The following is a 19,547-nucleotide window of genomic DNA, read 5'->3' on the forward strand; positions in this document are numbered from 1 at the left end:
AAAAAATAAACTAGTGGCCTCTCATTATTTTCTCCATGAAAAAAATCAATATTGTAAAGTTAAAAAAATTCCCCGCTCCTCTGTCCCCCTGACTCGGGGATGTATAAAAACTGTGTCCGCAGTGAGAGAGAAGAGGCAGGGAAGAGCGAGATCAATCACCGCTCTCCCCTGCTTCTGATCCCAGCTGAACGCTGTGGGGATGTAGTCTGCTACATCCCCACTACTCTGGCCCAATCTCTGCGCTCTGACAGTGGGGATCGAGTTTGCTACATCCCCGCTGTGAGAGCTGTGAAGACTGAGGAACAGCAATGGGAAAAATATGTCCAGAAAGCTGCCAAATAGTGACCACAGCCATGATGCACACACACACCCAAATCCCCCCGCACCCCCCCCCCCCCCCAAAACACCAATCGTAGGTGTGTGCATCTTAGCCACTCACTCAGTGGCTTTGGTAACTCAGAATGTGAGCTAGCAGCTGATCCAAATGCTATTACGAGGCACATGGATTGTCAGAGAGATAGAGCGCTTACGAGAAGTTCGCTGCCTGAACCAAATTTAGCATTGATCATGCAACTTTTCATAAATTTGGCGCACAAAGTCTAAAAAATTTGCGACTTTTCGGTAAAAAAGCAGGTACATAAGTACATTTTTGATAAATTCCCCTTAATATGTTTTTAGCAATCAGATGGGGGCTACTAGGTTTTTAGCTAAATGGCTGATTCAAGAATAACTCAGGTAAAGCAAGCAACCCTCTTTATTTCCTTGTAGGCATAAAGTAAACAATTGCTTCTATACAACATGTGCACAATGTGATGTAATATTTTACTATGTTCAACATTCTATAGTGTTTTTTTTGTTCAGGCTACATTTTCATATTTATTAATCACAAGATGTAGCATGTCTATCTGGGCTAGTACTCCCTTCCCATCCCAAAATTCTCATTGCATATAATTACGTAGGAGGGTTGATAAACTAGGCTTGGGTTTGGCATGCTAAATAATATATTTCCTGACTAGCACCTACACAGAGATGTCATCACATAAACCTGTTCTATAATCTGTCCTGTTTGTATAGTAGATTATACATATTTTATTAGTAAACTTTCTCACAGCCAGGCATCACAGTAATATATACTATGTGGCTGAAGCAAAATGCTAACACAATAAATCTATAACCTGTTAAGACATAATCATTCAGTTTGAGATATCAGATATGTAAATATTAATGTTCCACCTTTGGAGCCATGTTATAGAGGACCTGTGCTCACTCTAAAATAGTGACTTGGGGAAAATGTCATATAGCCATTATGGAGGTAAATATTGCGGGTTCGATAGTGATACAATAAAAAAATGTACCATTATGCTATTAGCAGATATTCTAATATGCCAAATCTAATATGCTGTATGAAAAAAAAAAAAAAAAACACACACACACACACACACACACACACACACACACTGGGGAGTTGGGTTCGGTGGGAGGTTGTGGACACCAGACACACATGAGAGTCGTGTGGGAGGTAGTGGACGTGGGTCAGGCCTGGGGCTGAGCCACCGAAATTCAATTTCAAGGTTAAAATCAGAGCATTTTGCAGCATGCATCGCACATGGCTAATATCACATTTAAATAAATTTTGCAAATAATTGTACAGCCCTACTCTAGAAAAAAAAAGTGTCCGCAACCTGTACATACAACTATTGGGGGCTGAACACAAACCTGTATACTGCATGACAATCTGAGTTATAGGGCTTTGCAGCCCCCATGACTAAGATGAGAAGGTCTGTGGTTTTGTATAAGTGCCCCACAGCAGGTTGCGTGGCGCATGAACTGAATTCCAGCAGATAAACTTACACAGTTGTACCAAAAGGTAATGGGGAAGTGCTCTAATACATAACTTTTAGGCTTCTTTCCCACTGCAGTTGCGGTCTGTCCAAAAACAGCCATAAGGCTCTTTTTTTTTTTTGCCTTTGATGGTTGTTGTTGGGACGGGGCACCACGGACAACAACGGGACCCGATAGATCCCATTGACTATAATGGGGTCTGTCAGGTGCCGTTGCTTTTTAGCGGGAGTAGAATGAGAAAAAGACTGCGTATGCCGTTATTTTTCTCCCGCTATTCTCCTCTTATTTCTAACAGCTGCTGCACTGCTGAGTCACAATGGCAGTGTAAAGGGGGGCCTTATTCATCCAATCTAAAATACACCAAAACAAAAATATGTGAACCCATTAAAATTGTAGATCAGAACAAGATGAATTGACAGTAGTGTACCACAAAACAAATCTGACTGTCTTCCCAAATGGGATGGGATGGTAATCAGATTTGTTTTGTGGTACACGACTGTCAATTCATCTTGTTCTAATCTAATCTAAAATACACCAAAACAAAAAAATATGTGAACCCATTAAAATTGTAGATGAATAAAATTTATTGGAGCACTTTCCCATTACCTTTGGTACAATTGTGTGAGTCCCCTCTGACTACCAAGGTGTGGTCCGTGCAGTGACATATTCAGGAGATCACAATGTATTTATTGAAGATCCCTTCAATAAATATGCACTAATTTTTACCCGATAAGAAGCGTTAGAAACAGGGTCCCACATGATCAAAAGTTGTTGGTCGCACTGGGTCTCACTCCTATGACCCACTGCGATTGTGAGTTATTATTTAGGGAAGTAGGTGGCGATGTGCTCCACTCCCCAGACCGCCAAGAGATTCGTACAATTCTCTGCATAGACTTCTATGCAGAGAAATAGACAGATCTTCTAGCCGGCCAGGTTGCAGAGCGCAATGCCGTCGGCTTCCCCCGGATAGTAACTCACGATCGCAATGGGTCTCAGGAGTGATCGACATGTCAAAAGTTTTGTGACAGTAACGCTTTAAGATTCAAAATGAGTCTCAAAATACTGTGCATGCACATAGGCTTATAGTAAAGAAAGAACTTATATAAAAGTTAATTATTTCTAACTCTGTGAGGGCCAGTTTGTTTGGATCCTGCACATATTGCAACTGTGACATGTACTGGCTGACAGTAGGATTGTGTCTGTATGTGAAGGATCTTTGAATATGCACAGCTTTATTATAAAAATGCAGAAGAAGACTGTCTATCTAGCCTGCTCTTATATTCTTTCCTTTTTTTTTAAATCTTTTTATCTTCGGCTAGATATAGGTTTATCTTAGACAAGCTTACATTCACTTACCGGGGGAATTTACCAACCACATCTCCTGAAAAATGTTGCTCTCCCCCCCATCCCCAATAACCTCAGCTTGTTCCCCTTTGACTTCGACTAAATACTTCTCTTTTAAGTCTTCTTTAGGCCTTTATTATACTTAAAGGTTTTGATTCTCTTCTTTCCTTCATTTTATACAGATTTAGCCTGGGGTGTAACAATTAAGGGAAGGGGGCCTGCAGAGATCACTGTACCTTGCTGCTGGTGTGATGTGGAAATTTACCACCTGTGCGACCGCTCACCTCTACAGAGCATACACCAGTGTTTCCCAACCAGGGTGCATCCAGGTGTTCCAAAACTACAACTCACAGCATTCCCTGGTTGGGAAACATTAGCATACACACACATAACAGGGACTACAACTCCCAGCATGTTGTGTCAGGAGTCTTCAGTCTGTGGTATAACACCAGCAGCTGCCTCTGTAGTCTCCTGGGAGTTGTAGGTCACCACACCTCTACAGGGCATACACCAGTGTTTCCCAACCAGGGTGCATCCAGGTGTTCCAAAACTACTAAACCAGAATTCGCTGGTTGGGAAACACTAGCATACACACACATAACAGGGATTACAACTCCCAGCATGTGTCATTCAGGAGTCCCCCACCACCACCACCACCACCTCCTTCACACATAGAAATCATCCCCAGTCCGAGGTTTATTCCCCTGCTCTGGCTTCTTTTACCCGTGGAAACTTGCATCCTCCGAAGGCAGAGCAGGGGAGGGGAGATGAGGAGCCGTGTATGTCCTCTCTCCCCTGCTCTGCCTTCTTTCTCCCATGCAGACTTGCGTCCTCTGGGAGGGGGAGACTAGGGGGGCATGGCTTCTTTCTGCCATGCAGACCTGCGTCCTCTGCTCTGCCTTCGCTCCTCCCAGCTCTAGCTTCGGAAACCTTCAGAGAGCTGAGGGGAGGAGCGGTTGCAGGTCTGCACGGGTCGCAAATTTCAATCTCACACCAGCACTGAGAGGCTACAGCACACAGCAGACCTTTGGGGGAGTGGGGCAAGTGTGTTTTATTTTTTGCAGTCTACTTACAATGTGAGAGCCCAGAGGGGCTTTATGGTGGCACAAAGGGGCCTAATAAATTTATAGGGACACTGAAAGGCTTACCACTTTGTGCAACTATATAGCAGTTAGGCCAAACAACTACACTGGGGTGCAAAGGGGAACTACTTTATGGGGGGCACAAAGTAGGCACTTTTATTGTGCAGGGCAATACAGATGGGAGTTTGTATAGATATGGGGAGGGTGCAAAAATTAGGAGTCTAAATGGTTTGACAGAATCCTCTTATGGTCTAGGCTGGGTGGCCAAGAAAAGGAAAACTGTATGACTCCAAACAGAGAAGACAGACATCACCTGTAGTCTGCAGACTCTGTGTAGAGCTTATATATCCCTAGATGGGTCAGTATATTGGAGGAAACATTCGTGTGTGTATATAGTGGTTTGTTCAGTATGGTATATTATTTGGTCAGTTTGTGGTGGTGATATGTGCTCATGGTGTGGTGGTATTGTTTGTCCCTTGTACACTGGTATTATTGGTAATAATGGGACAGTTAATCAACCCCGTATGCCGGCGTTTTGATGTTAAAGTCACAATTTTCTGTGTAAGTTGTCAGTTTGTGCAAAAATGTGCTACTTTTTGCGCTTTGTCATCTGCATAAAACACTCCAATGGCTTAAAAGGTGAATCCATCTATGCAGTGCACCATAAAGAGAATACATTTTAAAACTCTTAAATTCATCCATATAATCAAACTAACATACATAGGGAAAATGAGAAAGGCAGAAATAAGAAACGCTACTTTTCTACTTGACTTTGAGACTTTCTTTGCTATGTGGGTTGGATCAGGGATTATCTATAACATGAACTTGATGGCTCTTGAAGAATTGAATTAAAAACTTAAGACAAAAAAATGCTCATGACATTATACAAAAGTAAAAAAAAAATTTTTTAACAAATGTGAACAGGTCAAAAAGATGTCTAAAGAAACATTACCTTTTCTGATCAGCTGTTGCAAGCTTTCAGTACTTTGGTTCAATACGGCCCATAATTCCTCCTCTTCCAATGGCCCTCCACGCACCTCCAAAGCTTCAGCGAGTGACACTTGCATATTATCTGTGGAGTGAACAGACAAAAGTGTAAGCAATACAAAAAATGTAAGGCTTTGTTCACACTTGAATTATTTGGAAATTCCACTGGGGTTCTGTTTGGCTCTTGAATATTTTCTACAGGAAGTTTAATGCAGTGCTATTATAGCTGTAAAAATAACAGCACCCCAACAGACCCCTTTGACGTCAATGTGTGCCTGGGTTCAATGGTACATTAATGAAAGAATTTGGAGTAGCAGTCCTAACCCTGTGTTATAAATGTAAGCCATGATATGACTCATGATAAATGTCTTTGAATATTACAGGCTGTTAAAAGGTATTATTTTGATTTAAATAAGATATAAATTAGGGCCTAATAGGCATGTAAAACTAAGTGGCACACACTGACCTTCCAGAATCCAGTGATGGCACTCTGCGCACAGCCTAAAAGAGGCAACAATCCACATTTCACAAACCCATTTCACACCCTTTTTACATCCAGTCTCAAAAGCGTCCTGTCAGCAGGAAAACAGGGGTGTAAATGTGTAAATGAGCACATGGCTAGATAAAATAAGTCATCATGATTCTGGGCATATCTTTTTTTCAATCTCCGTAGTCCTCTCCAGTGCTGAGATATAAGCCTTTTTGTTATTTTGACAACCTCTCAAGAAAGATACCGAAACGTGTGCTGAGGTTGGAGAAGGATTATGGGTAAGGGTCCATTCACACGGCCGTCTGTTCCCGTTTTTTTTTATCCCCGTTTTGATTCCGTTCTTGCAGGCTGTAAATGGATTAAAACCGGTTTTAAAAAAAAATCCCATTCATGTCAATGGGATTTTTTTTTTACAATCCGTTTACATCCGTTTGTACCCGTCTGCACTCATTTCCGTTTTTTGATGGCAGAAAAAATGGCACATGAAGTATTTTTTCTTTCATCAAAAAAAAGGAAGAAAAAAAGGATTCAGTAAATTTAACACTGAAGTCTATGGAAAACAGATGAGCCTTTAAAGGGGTTATCCAGGAAAATCCTTTTATATACACATATATATATATATATATATATATATATATATATATATACATATATCAACTGGCTCCAGAAAGTTAAACAGATTTGTAAATTACTATTAAAAAATCTTAATCCTTTCAGTACTTATGAGCTTCTGAAGCTAAGGTTGTTCTTTTCTGTCTAAGTGCTCTCTGATGACCCGTGTCTTAGGAACCGCCCAGTTTAGACGCAAATCCCCATAGCAAACCTCTTCTAAACTGGGCGGTTCCCGAGACACGTGTCATCAGAGAGCACTTTGACAGAAAAGAACAACCTTAACTTCAGAAGCTCATAAGTACTGAAAGGATTAAGATTTTTTAATAGAAGTAATTTACAAATCTGTTTAACCTTCTGGAGCCAGTTGATATATAAAAAAAAGTTTTTTCCTGGATAACCCCTGTAATGTAATCTGTTTTCATCCATTTTTTGATCCGTTTTTACTTCTGAGCATGCTCAGTTTATTAACTGAACAATAACGGATACAAATGGATAACATCCTTTTGCATCAGTTATTGTCAGTTTTTATTTTTGATGGGAGACGAACGGCATGGGTCTAGACAGCTGTGTGAACGCAGCCTAAGATGTATTTATTTCAGTTACTTGGTCAGTAGCGGGGTTGATCCTAATAGTCCAGTAGTAGACTTTATATATTATCTAAAGGGGACCATACTCACGGTAACATTTCTATACCCCAGTATACTAGTAATTAAATATGGACTTTGTGGATCAGTATTATGTTGAGTCCCAATTATTATTGGTACTATTTTCTAGCCACTAGCACTTTCTCCTTTGTGCACTTTACTTGTGTAAATGATAACCAAATACCATAATCATGCATGCTATATTTGTTTTAATTCTCATTTAAATTGTACTTTTATATGAAGGACTGTATATACTCTGTCTTTTTGGTATATAACTTTTTGTTATTATGCAATTGGGCTCAAAAGCCCAGGTCCCCGGCATGGCAAGTGGCCAAGTAACATAGCAAGGTATGTCCAGCCCATGTTTTCTTTATCTAGTGGCTGTCAGTCAAACAGGGTAGGAGGATGCAATGGGCCAGTGGCTGGAATTACTGGTCATACTGGGAACCACCACCCCACATGTGGGCTTTTGAGCCTAATTTGCATAACAACAACAATACTAATATCTCTGCACAGGAAAGAAAAAAAAAGGTATGTCTGGAATCCTGAAGACTAGCCCCATCTAGCTATGAACACATTCAATAGATTTTTTTTTTAGAGGAAATAGGAAAGGAAATAGACTTCTATAGACTTCAATGGGCATATCCCATGGATAGAACAAAAAAATTGAACTCACAGGGCTGCCGTCGGGAACATGCAGCGTATTACCCGCTGTGCAGTGTGAAATATGTTATGTAAGGGATAGGTGGGACCATACCATAAGTGTATATTTTATACAGTTTAACGAATAACCATAAAGACTAATATTTGTTCTGTAATACGGACGCAAAATACGGTCAAGTAAAAGAGGCCTAATGTACAGATTATCTGCTCCGTGTACAAATGAATTCATTATAAGCTAGAAAGGGTCCAATAATAGGAGAAGGACCATATATCCAAAGATACATTTGTCAATTTTTCCATACTTCCCAATTGTAGGATCTGCTCCCATTTTGTTCTAGTGGACATGAGAACATCAATGTCTCAGCTGTTTGACAACTATGAAGTAAATCCCCTTATATGCCAGTTTTAGAGCTGTAATACATCAATTAATCTGCCTCTGTTGTGTCTTGTGCTTACCATCTTTTGTTTCTATTTCCTTAGAGATTTATTTGACTTTTTGTAGGCCATCTGAAAACAACTGATAAAACATGTCTTGAATTCTGCATGTAAAAGATAACCAGCTAATAGGCTTGAAATCGAACCAATTGCTATAAAAGGATGTCCAAAAAAACAACCATCTCTATGTGACCATGGCTGCTGCGTTTATCAAGGCCTCAATGGAATCAGCCATGCAGCTTGTTTGTGCAGCAGTGTAACCAGCAGGGTTTAGTGTGGCGGGCCATGTTCTAGTAACCATTGGCAATAGTGTTATCACGGAAGCTCTGTTGCGTAGGTGATGTGATCACTCTCCTGGGAGCCTCATTAAAGAGACGATGGAGACTCACAAAGCATCTTTAATGAAGGTGAAGAACAGATGGACAGCTCCTAGCTGGACTATAAATGGGAAATCTATATTCACGGGCTGCACAAGCAGGCTGAAGGAGATGCGGTCATACTAAGAAGTAGAATTTCTAAGAAATAACAACTCAAGAGTACTTTATTTGCTATACTCAAAAGCAGCTTTACAAAGCGGCCATGTCATAAAGCTGTAATACACACACACACACACACACACTATATATATATATATATATATATATATATATTATATATATATATATATATACATACATACACACACACACACTATATATATATATATATATATATATATATATATATATATATATATATATATATATATACGCACGCACACACACACACACATATATATACACACACACACACGGGTGGTGCAAAGTAATTCTATCAAAATTAAGAGTCTACATCATGTCACAATACAGTGCCAAACAACAATTCTATTCAGTACACACTAGGGATGCACCAAAAGCGAAACCCAAAATTTAGGTTGTGCTTGGTAGTTTTAATTGGTATCATTCTAGTTCTGATTTTTATATTTTTTTTAATACTTTTAATAATTTATTTCTGATAAAAATCCATATTTTTGGACTTTCATTAACAATGTTTTTATGAACTAGACATTTAAGCACCCAGCGATACCAAATATGTTTTATCGACATAATTTTTTTTTTACCCTTTTTTTTTTTTTTTTTTTAAATAGGAAAAGAGGTGAATTTTATATGGTTGACTTACTGGAAGTTTCTCCCATCTGAACCCAGAATCTTTGGAGCTAGGCAAAATTAATTTCTGGGCTCTTGATTACTTCTCTAACCAAGACCCTTCTCTCGCCCAATTGCTTCATTTGGTGGGAAGCCCAATTCTGGAAAGAGTCCAGGTTGTTCAAAACTGCTTCCATTTAAGAATTATGGAGGCTCTTAGGAACGTTCAGTAACATGTATCCTTCTCCAGATCTGTTCCTCCAGACAATCTGGTCTCTGAGCTCTACAGGCAGTTCTTTACTTGGTTTGTGCTCTAATATGCATTGTCAGCTGTGAGACCTTAGATAGGCAGGAGAGTGTCTTTCCAAATCCTGGCCTATGAGATGAATTTACCACAGGTGACTCCAATCAAGGTTAAAAGGGTATTCCAGCCTTTAGACATCTTATCCCCTATCCAAAGCAAAGAAGATAAGATGTCTGATCGCGGGGTTCCCGCCGCTGGGATCTCTCCCCCCCCCTCCCCCCGCGATCTCCATGCAGCACCAGGCATTCTGTTGTTTAGTCACAACATGAATGAAGGGGCGTGGCGTCACGTCTCTGAAGCAGCCCCCCTTTGGTTTTTTTTCATAACAGTAACATTTTTCTTCAGCCCTGATAATAAATCAACATGCAGAATACTCAGATACACAATGCATTTACTTGTAGGCTATGTCAGCTTTTTAAACTGGGCTGGATAATATGGATAATAGACTATGCAGCCAAACTCTTGCTAATTTATGTATAGGGACAATGGCAGGTTATTCACGAGTGTGCTGTCACCATTTATATTTTGTTTTACTCCTTGAACAGGCTTACACAAGGCTGTATATACATACAGTGGTCCCTCATCATTAATTGGTTCCAAGATGACCATTGTATGTTGAAACCATTGGAAGTTGATATTAGAACTCTGGTAATTGGTTCTGAAGCCACCAAAACGTCCTCCAAAAATAGGAAAAAGTGAGGATTAAAGAAAAGAAAAATTAAGTAGATAACTAATACAGATAAAGCAAGTCCTTACGTATAAAAAATAAGAAAGGTCTGCTGGGAGCTGTAACGGTCTATGTAGAGGACCGGAGCTTCTTCAGGGTCCCGTACATTGCACACAATGTCATAAAAAAGTAAAATGGAGCCACCCTCACCTGGTTACCTGGTGTGCAAAGGAGCAGCTAACCGTGGCACAGGTAAAGAGTAGTACAGAACATGAAGTACCACCCTGTACTGTAGGGGGGTGGGGGTGGGGGCGCTGCTACCAGACCATCAATTTTTCTCTTCTATCCTTGCCCAGGGATATTAGCTACAGTGCCATGGGTTGTAAATTTCTTGATAATGTTGCGCACTGTGGACAAAGGCAAATCTAGATCTCTGGAGATGGACTTGTAACCTTAACACTGTTGATCTTTTTCCACAATTTTGTTTCTCAAGTCCTCAGACAGTTCTCTTCTCTTCTTTCTGTTGTCCATGCTTAGTGTGGCACACACAGACACACAATGCAAAGACTAAGTGAACTTCTCTCCTTTTTATTTGCTTTCAGGTGTGGTGTTTATATTGCCCACACCTGTTAGTTGCCTTAGGTGAGTTTAAAGGATCATCTCATGCTTGACACAATCTTATTTTTCACAATTTTGAAAGGGTGACAATAATTTTTTCCAGAACATTTTTGGAGTTTGGTGACATTATGTCCAATTTTCTTCTTTTCCTCCCTTTTTTGGTTTAGTTCCAATACACACAAAGGGAATAAACATGTGTATAGCAAAACATGTGTTACTGCAATCCTTTTCTATGAGAACTACTTCATTTTCTTGAAAAATTTCAGGGGTGCCAACATTTATGACCATGCCTTTATATACATATATACACACTGCTCGAGGTATTACATTCACTATAAACTTTCCCTTTGAAACCAATATTTGACATCCCAACCATGCTCCTATACCTAGTAGCCACAGTAGACAAATCACCCCAGTCAGTGGCTAGTTAACTGCTCATACCAAAAGGAATCCATTCATCTCTTTAAATACTCTATGTTGCTTTGAAGATCTGACTAACAGCAGTTATTGTTATATAATAAACACAATGAAACTTCAAGTACAGTACCATTATACATAATTCAAATAGGATTGAGTAGAAATGGCAAGCTCCATATGTCAAAAACACTGCTTAATAGAAAATGACGAAGAGAGTCAACGTAAGGATTTTAAAGTATATTTTCAAAGAAGAAAAGGAAACATCGGCGACTCACCAATTCAACTGACTGTATTCTTCTTTATTGAAGTATACTTACATACACATATTACAAGGAAGAGGGTAGTGGGGGGACAGTGAAGAGCGACCGAGCTCCGTCTCACACGACTAGCGTGCTTCCTCCGGCCATACACATATTACAAGGAAGAGGGTAGTGGGGGGACAGTGAAGAGCGACCGAGCTCCGTCTCACACGACTAGCGTGCTTCCTCCGGCCATACACATATTACAAGGAAGAGGGTAGTGGGGGGACAGTGAAGAGCGACCGAGCTCCGTCTCACACGACTAGCGTGCTTCCTCCGGCCATACACATATTACAAGGAAGAGGGTAGTGGGGGGACAGTGAAGAGCGACCGAGCTCCGTCTCACACGACTAGCGTGCTTCCTCCGGCCATACACATATTACAAGGAAGAGGGTAGTGGGGGGACAGTGAAGAGCGACCGAGCTCCGTTTCACACGACTAGTGTGCTTCCTCCGGCCATACACATATTACAAGGAAGAGGGTAGTGGGGGGACAGTGAAGAGCGACCGAGCTCCGTTTCACACGACTAGCGTGCTTCCTCCGGCCATACACATATTACAAGGAAGAGGGTAGTGGGGGGACAGTGAAGAGCGACCGAGCTCCGTTTCACACGACTAGCGTGCTTCCTCCGGCCATGGCCGGAGGAAGCACGCTAGTCGTGTGAAACGGAGCTCGGTCGCTCTTCACTGTCCCCCCACTACCCTCTTCCTTTTAATATGTCTATGTAAGTATACTTCAATAAAGAAGAATACAGTCAGCTGAATTGGTGAGTCGCCGATGTTTCCTTTTCTTTGAAAATATACGAACTGTTGCTACATACAGCAGAGCACCACTATCAGCATACCTTGCTGCATCTATATCCAGCATACATTCCCGTATACCCATTGCTTCAAGCAGTGCCGTGTTACCCTTCTTTGTGAACTGTATCGTAAGGATGTTAAAGTCTGGCTTATCATGTGATTATACCTGTAGATACATATGTTTTTTGTCCCCAGCTCCTGACGTTTACAGTCATCTGAAGATGCTCAATTATTCATCGTGATAAATTAGTGAACGTAGCTCACAAAGTGCCATTGTGTTTCCAGTGGGTCAGATCCACCACTATATTTATGTTACCATGATATTAGTATTTTTCTTTCAGCAGCAAGAGACTTGTGGATATTGCAGAGGATCAAAGGAATGTTCATGCCAGGCTAACAGTCTCTCTGGAAAGAGGCCAGAAACAATAGCATAGGCAAGTGTGTGAGGAAATACCATACGGTTCATATTACACATATCGACAGAGAAAATAAAGGGGTCATATTCAAGAGCAACTTGAAAGGCACACTGCCCCTGTAAGAACTGGCATTTGGGAAGACTTGTCAAGCACAATCATCAAAAAAATGGCTGCTTTCTTCCGAAAATAGCAGCTTACCAGTCTATAGGTTCAGCCTTGTATTTCAGCTGTGCTTAATTGAAGTAAATAGGGATCAGCTGCAATACCACACATAAGCAGTGGCACTGTTTTTAAAGAAAGCAGCCATTTTTTTTTTTTTTCACTTCCGGACAACCCCATTGGTAATTATATAACATAGACTAGAATAGTAATGTGAACTAAGAGATGCAAAGTATACCTATCTTGTTAAATAGCTTTTCACCGGTCCTAGAAACAGGTCAAAAGTTTTAATCTGTTTTGGGATACAACACCCTTCTCTCCCCACTCTGTGTCTATGTGACCAAGACAATGCCTTACATTTACATTACTGAAAAAACAAGAAAAAGTGGAGCCCTTCCAGGGCGCCTGCTCTCTTAATATAAAAAAAAAAACCTGGCTAAAATCACAATATACACACAGAATTGATACATATGCATATGGATTAATTCTGTGTGTCTATTGTGATTTTAGTGCATTAATTCAAATGAATTAGTTTAATATTGCAAAACTCATCCATAGCAAAAAAGCTGTAGATACAAAACCCCCCACTATAATGGAAGGTGGACCAGATCAAAAAGCATAGATATATACAAATACCTCAAGGGAAGTTGCCCACAGGCGACGGAATGTGTGAGGTTTAGGGGGACGCCTGCACAATATTTGTATATATCTATGCTTTCTGATCTGTCCCCTCCTCTGCATACTTCCTATAGTGTGTCCTCTACTATGTGTAACCCCCTTATAGTGCTCCCTACCCTGTGTAACCCCCTGTAGCATCCCCTCCTGTGTATTCCCTATTTTATCCCCTCCTACAGTGTGCCCCCTCCGCTGTGTATCACCCTATAGTGTCTCCTCCTCTGTGAACCCCCTTATAGTGTCCTCTCCTCTGTGTACCCCTCTATAGTGTGTCCCCACCTGTGTACACCCCCCCCCCCCAATAATATGTCACCTCCTCTGTGTACCCCCTATAGTTAGTGTGTGTGTGTGTGTGTGTGTGGGGAGTGGGGGGGGGGGGGGGGGGGGGGGGGGGAGGTTGTTTGCAATTTTTTTGCATTTCGCCTTGTGATTCCAAGCTATTTCCAACTACGTCCCTGCTCCGTCCCAGTAGCCTCCCTGCAGCACTGTATGGTAAGTAGCAGTGCAGTGGTGCAGGGCCTAGCCAAAACCTTTTATAGCTGCGCCCGCATCCCAGACTCTCCTCTATGTGACTGCCAGCTATACAAGAAAAAAAAAACTGTGCAATGGGAATCCATATCCATGTAGCATTAAACTGCAACCTGTGGGTCTAGTATAGAAATATAACTCCCAGCATGCCCTGACAACATGCAGCATGAAAAAGGCTGCGGTATTTAAAAATGGAATAAAACCACATGCTTTTACATTTATCCGAGTGCTGCAGCCGCTTTTGTTTTTGGATCTAGATAGATAAACACAGGCAGGCAGACAACCAGGCTGTGCTATGTAGATACAGAAGGAGATTTATCATTCTTTTCGCACGACCTTGATAAATAAAATCACACGTAAGCAAAACCCGGGAAACCCGATTAAAAATGCATTTTTTAAAGCAGAAAAGTTTTCCCTTACGTTAATAGCCAAAGTTCTTTATCTACCCTTTATAACCAGTAGCGTTGCTAGAGAGTGATGGGGAGGGGGTGCGTACCGCATCAGGTGGCACCCTGACTGGCACTAAATAGCTGCACTCCAACTATCCCACAACAACCCATCCACCCTCCTCAGAAATTAAAAAATATTAAAAACATACTATGCCACACCATGAATATCCGTACTCTGGAGGCTTTTTTGTTTAATTTTGAGCCTGCATTTAGTGACAATGGTGGCTGGGGTCCTGGGTCGCTTCGCTGAGGCTGGTGTTTACATCGGGAAGGAAGACAGCGCAGCACCAACAGGCACGTAAACAATAGTGAAGCCACAAAGGCTTTTTTTTTTTAAGGAAAAAATGGAGTGCCACATATGGGTTATTTACGTAGTCTGTAAAAATTCTTACACAATTATTTTGTGCCTTATTCTATTTTAACACAACATAAATTTTTTTATTTAGTGGGTACGCCAGCATGTAAGTGTCCTAAAATTAACAAGGTGCACAGTGTGTATTTTCAACCTTATAATTAATAGTTATTAGTTATATAATACATTTTTTCTATGATTAACATTAATGTAGTAGCTTTGTTTCATGATGCAGAACAAGAACAGTTGATAAAGTGGGTGTTAATGTCCTTTTCTGCAGACATATGCACTTTCTGTAAGCCAGGGTGGACCTGGAATACATATGAGACTTTTAAATGGCGATGCAACTTTTTTCTTAATAAATAGCGACTATCGCATTTGATAAGTACATGACCACTGCAAAGTAAAAAAAAAAAAAAATTACTACATGAGCAGATTTCAGAAATGTGCTTTGGAATAAGCAAAAATCAAAAAGTCGCAGCATGTATAGAAAAGTGACAAATGACAAATATGCGCATAATGTATATATTTGTTTTTGAAAAAGATATAACATTTGAATCTTAAAAAAATCTAAATAAAAGATCTGAAACATGATACTAAATGAATGAGGAAGTGGTCTCTGTGGTACAGATAAGCACAGACAGATAAATCACCAGATCTCCTTGTTTATTCTTGAGTCCCTCAAGTTTTTAATAACAAATGGTGTGCTTTTTGCCAGAAACAGCGCCGCTCTTGCCCATGAGCTATGTCTAGTATTTAAAGGGGTACTCCGGTGCTTAGACATCTTATCCCCTATCCAAAGGATAGGGGATAAGATGCCTGATCGCGGGGGTCCCGCCGCTGGGGACCCCCGTGATCTTGCACACCGCACCCAGTTTATAATCCGTCCCCGGAGCGTGTTCGCTCCGGGTCTGATTACTGTCGATCACAGGGCCGGCGGCGTGTGACATCAAGGCTCCGCCCCGTGTGATGTCATGCTCCGCCCCTCAATGCAAGCCTATGGGAGGGGGCATGACAGCTGCCACGCCTCCTCCCATAGGCTTGCATTGAGTGGGGCGGAGAGTGACGATCACGGAGGTCCCCATCAGTATGTTCTCCCTTAGCATGTACAGTATGTCCCCCTTTAGCCTGTGCAGTATGTCCCCCTTTAGCCCGTGCAGTATGTCCCCCTTTAGCCTGTACAGTATGTCCCCCTTTAGCCCGTACAGTATGTCCCCCTTTAGCCCGTACAGTATGTCCCCCTTTAGCCCGTACAGTATGTCCCCCTTTACACAAAGAGCTCATTGGGAGCACTGCTCTACGTCCTCAGCTCGGGGAGATGAGGGAGGGGACCTGCCATGGAGATCTACGTACTCAGGGAGGGGGCGTGCCGTAGAGATCTGCGTCCAGCCGAGCTCAGGGAGGGGAGATGAGGGAGGGGGCGTGAACCTCCTCCCTCCCCATGCTCTGCCCTCTCCCAGTTCTAGCTTCGGAAATGTTCGGAGAGCTGGGGGAGGAGCGGACGCATGGATCTACGGGGGCGCAAAAAAACACCTCACATCGGCACCCGTACACTACAAACGTAGTGTGAACCCACCCTTACTTAGAGTGGAGTGTAGCTTTCTTTATGGGGGTTAATTCCCTACAGGTATTTTTCCACGGTATTTACTAATGTTTCTCTACGTTTTGCAGACACAATTTGTGGCGCAATTCTGACAAAACAGGTAAGGTTTACAATAGTAAATCAGGGCCATAATCTCTTAAACAGTACATTTTCAGAAATGCTTGTACATCTGAAATTTCCCATAATGCATCTGTTTAAATCTATTTATATTTCTGTTAAAACCCCTTTAAAGGGGTACTCTGGTGGAAACCTTTTTTATTTTTTTAATGAACTGATGCCAGAAAGTTAAACAGATTTGTAAATTACTTCTATTAAAAAATCTTAATCCTTCTAGTACTTATTAGCTGTTGAACACTATAGAGGAAATTATTTTCTTTTTGGAACACAGAGCTCTCTGCTGACATCTCTGTCCATTTTAAAGGGGTACTCCGGTGGAAAACTTTTTTTTTTTTTTTTTTTTTATCAACTGGTGCCAGAAAGTTAAACAAATTTGTAAATTACTTACTATTAAAAAATCTTAATCCTTCCAGTACTTATTAGCTGCTGAATACTATAGAGGAAATTCTTTTATTTTTGGAACACAGAGTTCTCTGCTTACATCACGAGCACAGTGCTCTCTGCTGACATCTCTGTCCATTTGAAGAACTGTCCAGAGGAGGAGAAAATCCCCATAGCAAACATATGCTGCTCTGGACAGTTCCTAAAATGGACAAAAATGTCAGCAGGGAGCTCTGTGTTCCAAAAAGAAAAGAATTTCCTCTGTAGTATTCAGCAGCTAATAAGTACTAGAAGGATTAAGATTTTTTAATAGAAGTCATTTACTAATCTGTTTAACTTTCTGGCACCAGTTGATAAAAAAAGTTTTCCACTGGAGTACTCCTTTAAAGAGTACCTATCATAAACTAATCTGTCCCTAAATTCCTCCAGCATCTGTCCTTGACACATCATGACATCCTGATCAGTCAGCGGTGTACCAGTGAAGGAGGAAGTGGACATGGCCGGCTGGCACAACGTCATCTGATGCCTGCAAGGGCCGGCTTCCGCCCTTCTTCCTGCTTTTCAACATATATATCATACTAACCAAAATCAGATTATTCCTCCTGGTTGTACAGAGCTTCTATCCTCCTCTCTCCTCTTTCTACTGCCGCTCGTGCTGTAATGAGGTTTTTCGCAGCGGGATGAATGGTACTGGAGGGGAGGAGAAGGGGGCAGGGATATTTAAATTATGCGCACGCACGCTTGAGGACTCCTATACAGGCAGAGAGTGAGCTGCAAGGAAGTTATTTCCTGCAGTGGGGCCACTGCCCTGGCAAGCAGTGATTTGAATGTGCCTTACGTGAGGAGGGGGGAAGCCATCCAGGAGCCAGTAGGGCGACACCTAGTGGCCAGAATTTCAAAGGAGAAAAAATCTGGTAAAACAACATTTAAGAAAGATTTTTATTTTTTAATAATCTATGTGATATAAACAGTTTACTTTAATGAGAGTGCCAATTTAAGACTTAGGCCCAGATTTAACAATTTGTCCAAGATAAAAACTAGAGTTTTGTCCATAACAACTGGTGGGATTTGTCCATAACAACCAATCACAGCTCAGCTTTCATATTCTAATAAGCTCTGGTAAAATGAAAGCTGAGCTGTGATTGGTTGCTATGGGCAAATCCCACCAGCATTGGTCTCAGACAGATTGATAAATCTGAGCCTTAATGTATGATCACATGGGATCAAACTGCACTTCTGGGACACCGAGCAAGCTCAAGAACAGGGTCCTGGGGCTCCTATCAGAATGAAGCAGTGGAAAAGTGGGCACTGCCTCTATATTCATAGTCTTCGGAAGCTGTTAGAGTTAGTCTATCAATGTACTTGGGTCCCCCAGGACCATACACCTTCTAATATCGCAGGGGTAGGCAAACAATGGCAGATGTTGTGGACTACATCTCCCATGATGCTCTTACAGCCAAAATGCTGCCAAAGCATCATTGGAGATGTAGTCCAAAACATCTGCAGTACTGAAGCTTGCCCAAGCCTGCCTATCCTATGGATACGGGATAATCACAAGTGTCCCCTAAAAGGACAATCCGGGATCTGATCAATTATGAAACACAATTACCCCAGATGGATACAGGATAAGTCTGAAAAATGGGACAACCAATTTAACGGTCTACAAGAAGCGTAAATAAAAATAGAGCTAAACCTATATATCAAATCATTGATGCTCAGAGCGGATAACAGTAAGGCTGTTTTCACACTGTGAGTATTCGTCCATTATTGAACGTCCGTTTTCTGTGTAAAAATGGATGTATAATAACGGCTGAAATAACGGGTGCTAATGGCTGAATAAATATTCATCCCTTAAGACCAGTTATAACATTCCTCATGTTTTGGCCGAACACCTCTGCCTACAGACTCCCTCAGCCGGGATTACTACTACTCCCATCATGGAACAGACTTCTATCCATGATGGCAGTAGTAGTTCACCGGCTGCTGGAGTCTGCCAGTGGCTGGGGCGGCTACATTAGCGTTCGTACTACTTCCCCATCATGGAACAGACTCTGTTCCATGATGGGGGTTGCAGTACAGGGGCTGAGGGATTGATCTCACCGGGTCTCACTTCTGCGCTCCCCTGCGATATACGATGTATTTACTTTCATTTATAAATTCCCTGCAGGGAGCCCTGAATGGTCAGTACTGAGGAGCCATTCAGGGCTCTCTGCAGGGTTTTCAAATAGAAGCGATGTGGTGGGGAAAGATATCTAGAATCGCTGGGGGGGGGTTATATATCTGTCCCCCACAGCGCTTCTATATATCTTGCCCCCCCGCAGCGCCTTTATATATGTTCCCCTCCGCAGCACAGTTATATATGTTCCTCCTCGCAGCGCAGTTATATATGTTACCACCGCAGCACATATATATGTTCCTCCTCGCAGCGCTGTCATAAGCCCCCGGCAGAGCATATATATGTTCCTCCTCGCAGTGCTATCATAAGCCCCCAGCAGCGCATGTATATGTTCCTCCTTGCAGCGCTATAATAAGCCCCCAG

General features: G+C 41.6%; 1 protein-coding gene across 6 annotated transcripts in view; it reads right to left on the reverse strand.

The window, feature by feature from the left end:
* PTPN13 (protein tyrosine phosphatase non-receptor type 13) overlaps positions 1-19,547 on the reverse strand; it is a 216,891-nt gene that overhangs the window by 150,087 nt on the left and 47,257 nt on the right. For all 6 annotated transcript variants that reach the window (XM_056568746.1, XM_056568744.1, XM_056568745.1 and 3 more), the window contains exon 2: positions 5,221-5,340. In XM_056568746.1, the coding sequence (XP_056424721.1) occupies positions 5,221-5,335 (115 nt within the window). In that variant the 5' untranslated portion in view covers positions 5,336-5,340. The remainder of the gene's footprint in view (positions 1-5,220; positions 5,341-19,547) is intronic.

This window comes from Hyla sarda, chromosome 1 (assembly GCF_029499605.1).
Source record: "Hyla sarda isolate aHylSar1 chromosome 1, aHylSar1.hap1, whole genome shotgun sequence".
NCBI classification, from domain to species: domain Eukaryota; kingdom Metazoa; phylum Chordata; class Amphibia; order Anura; family Hylidae; genus Hyla; species Hyla sarda.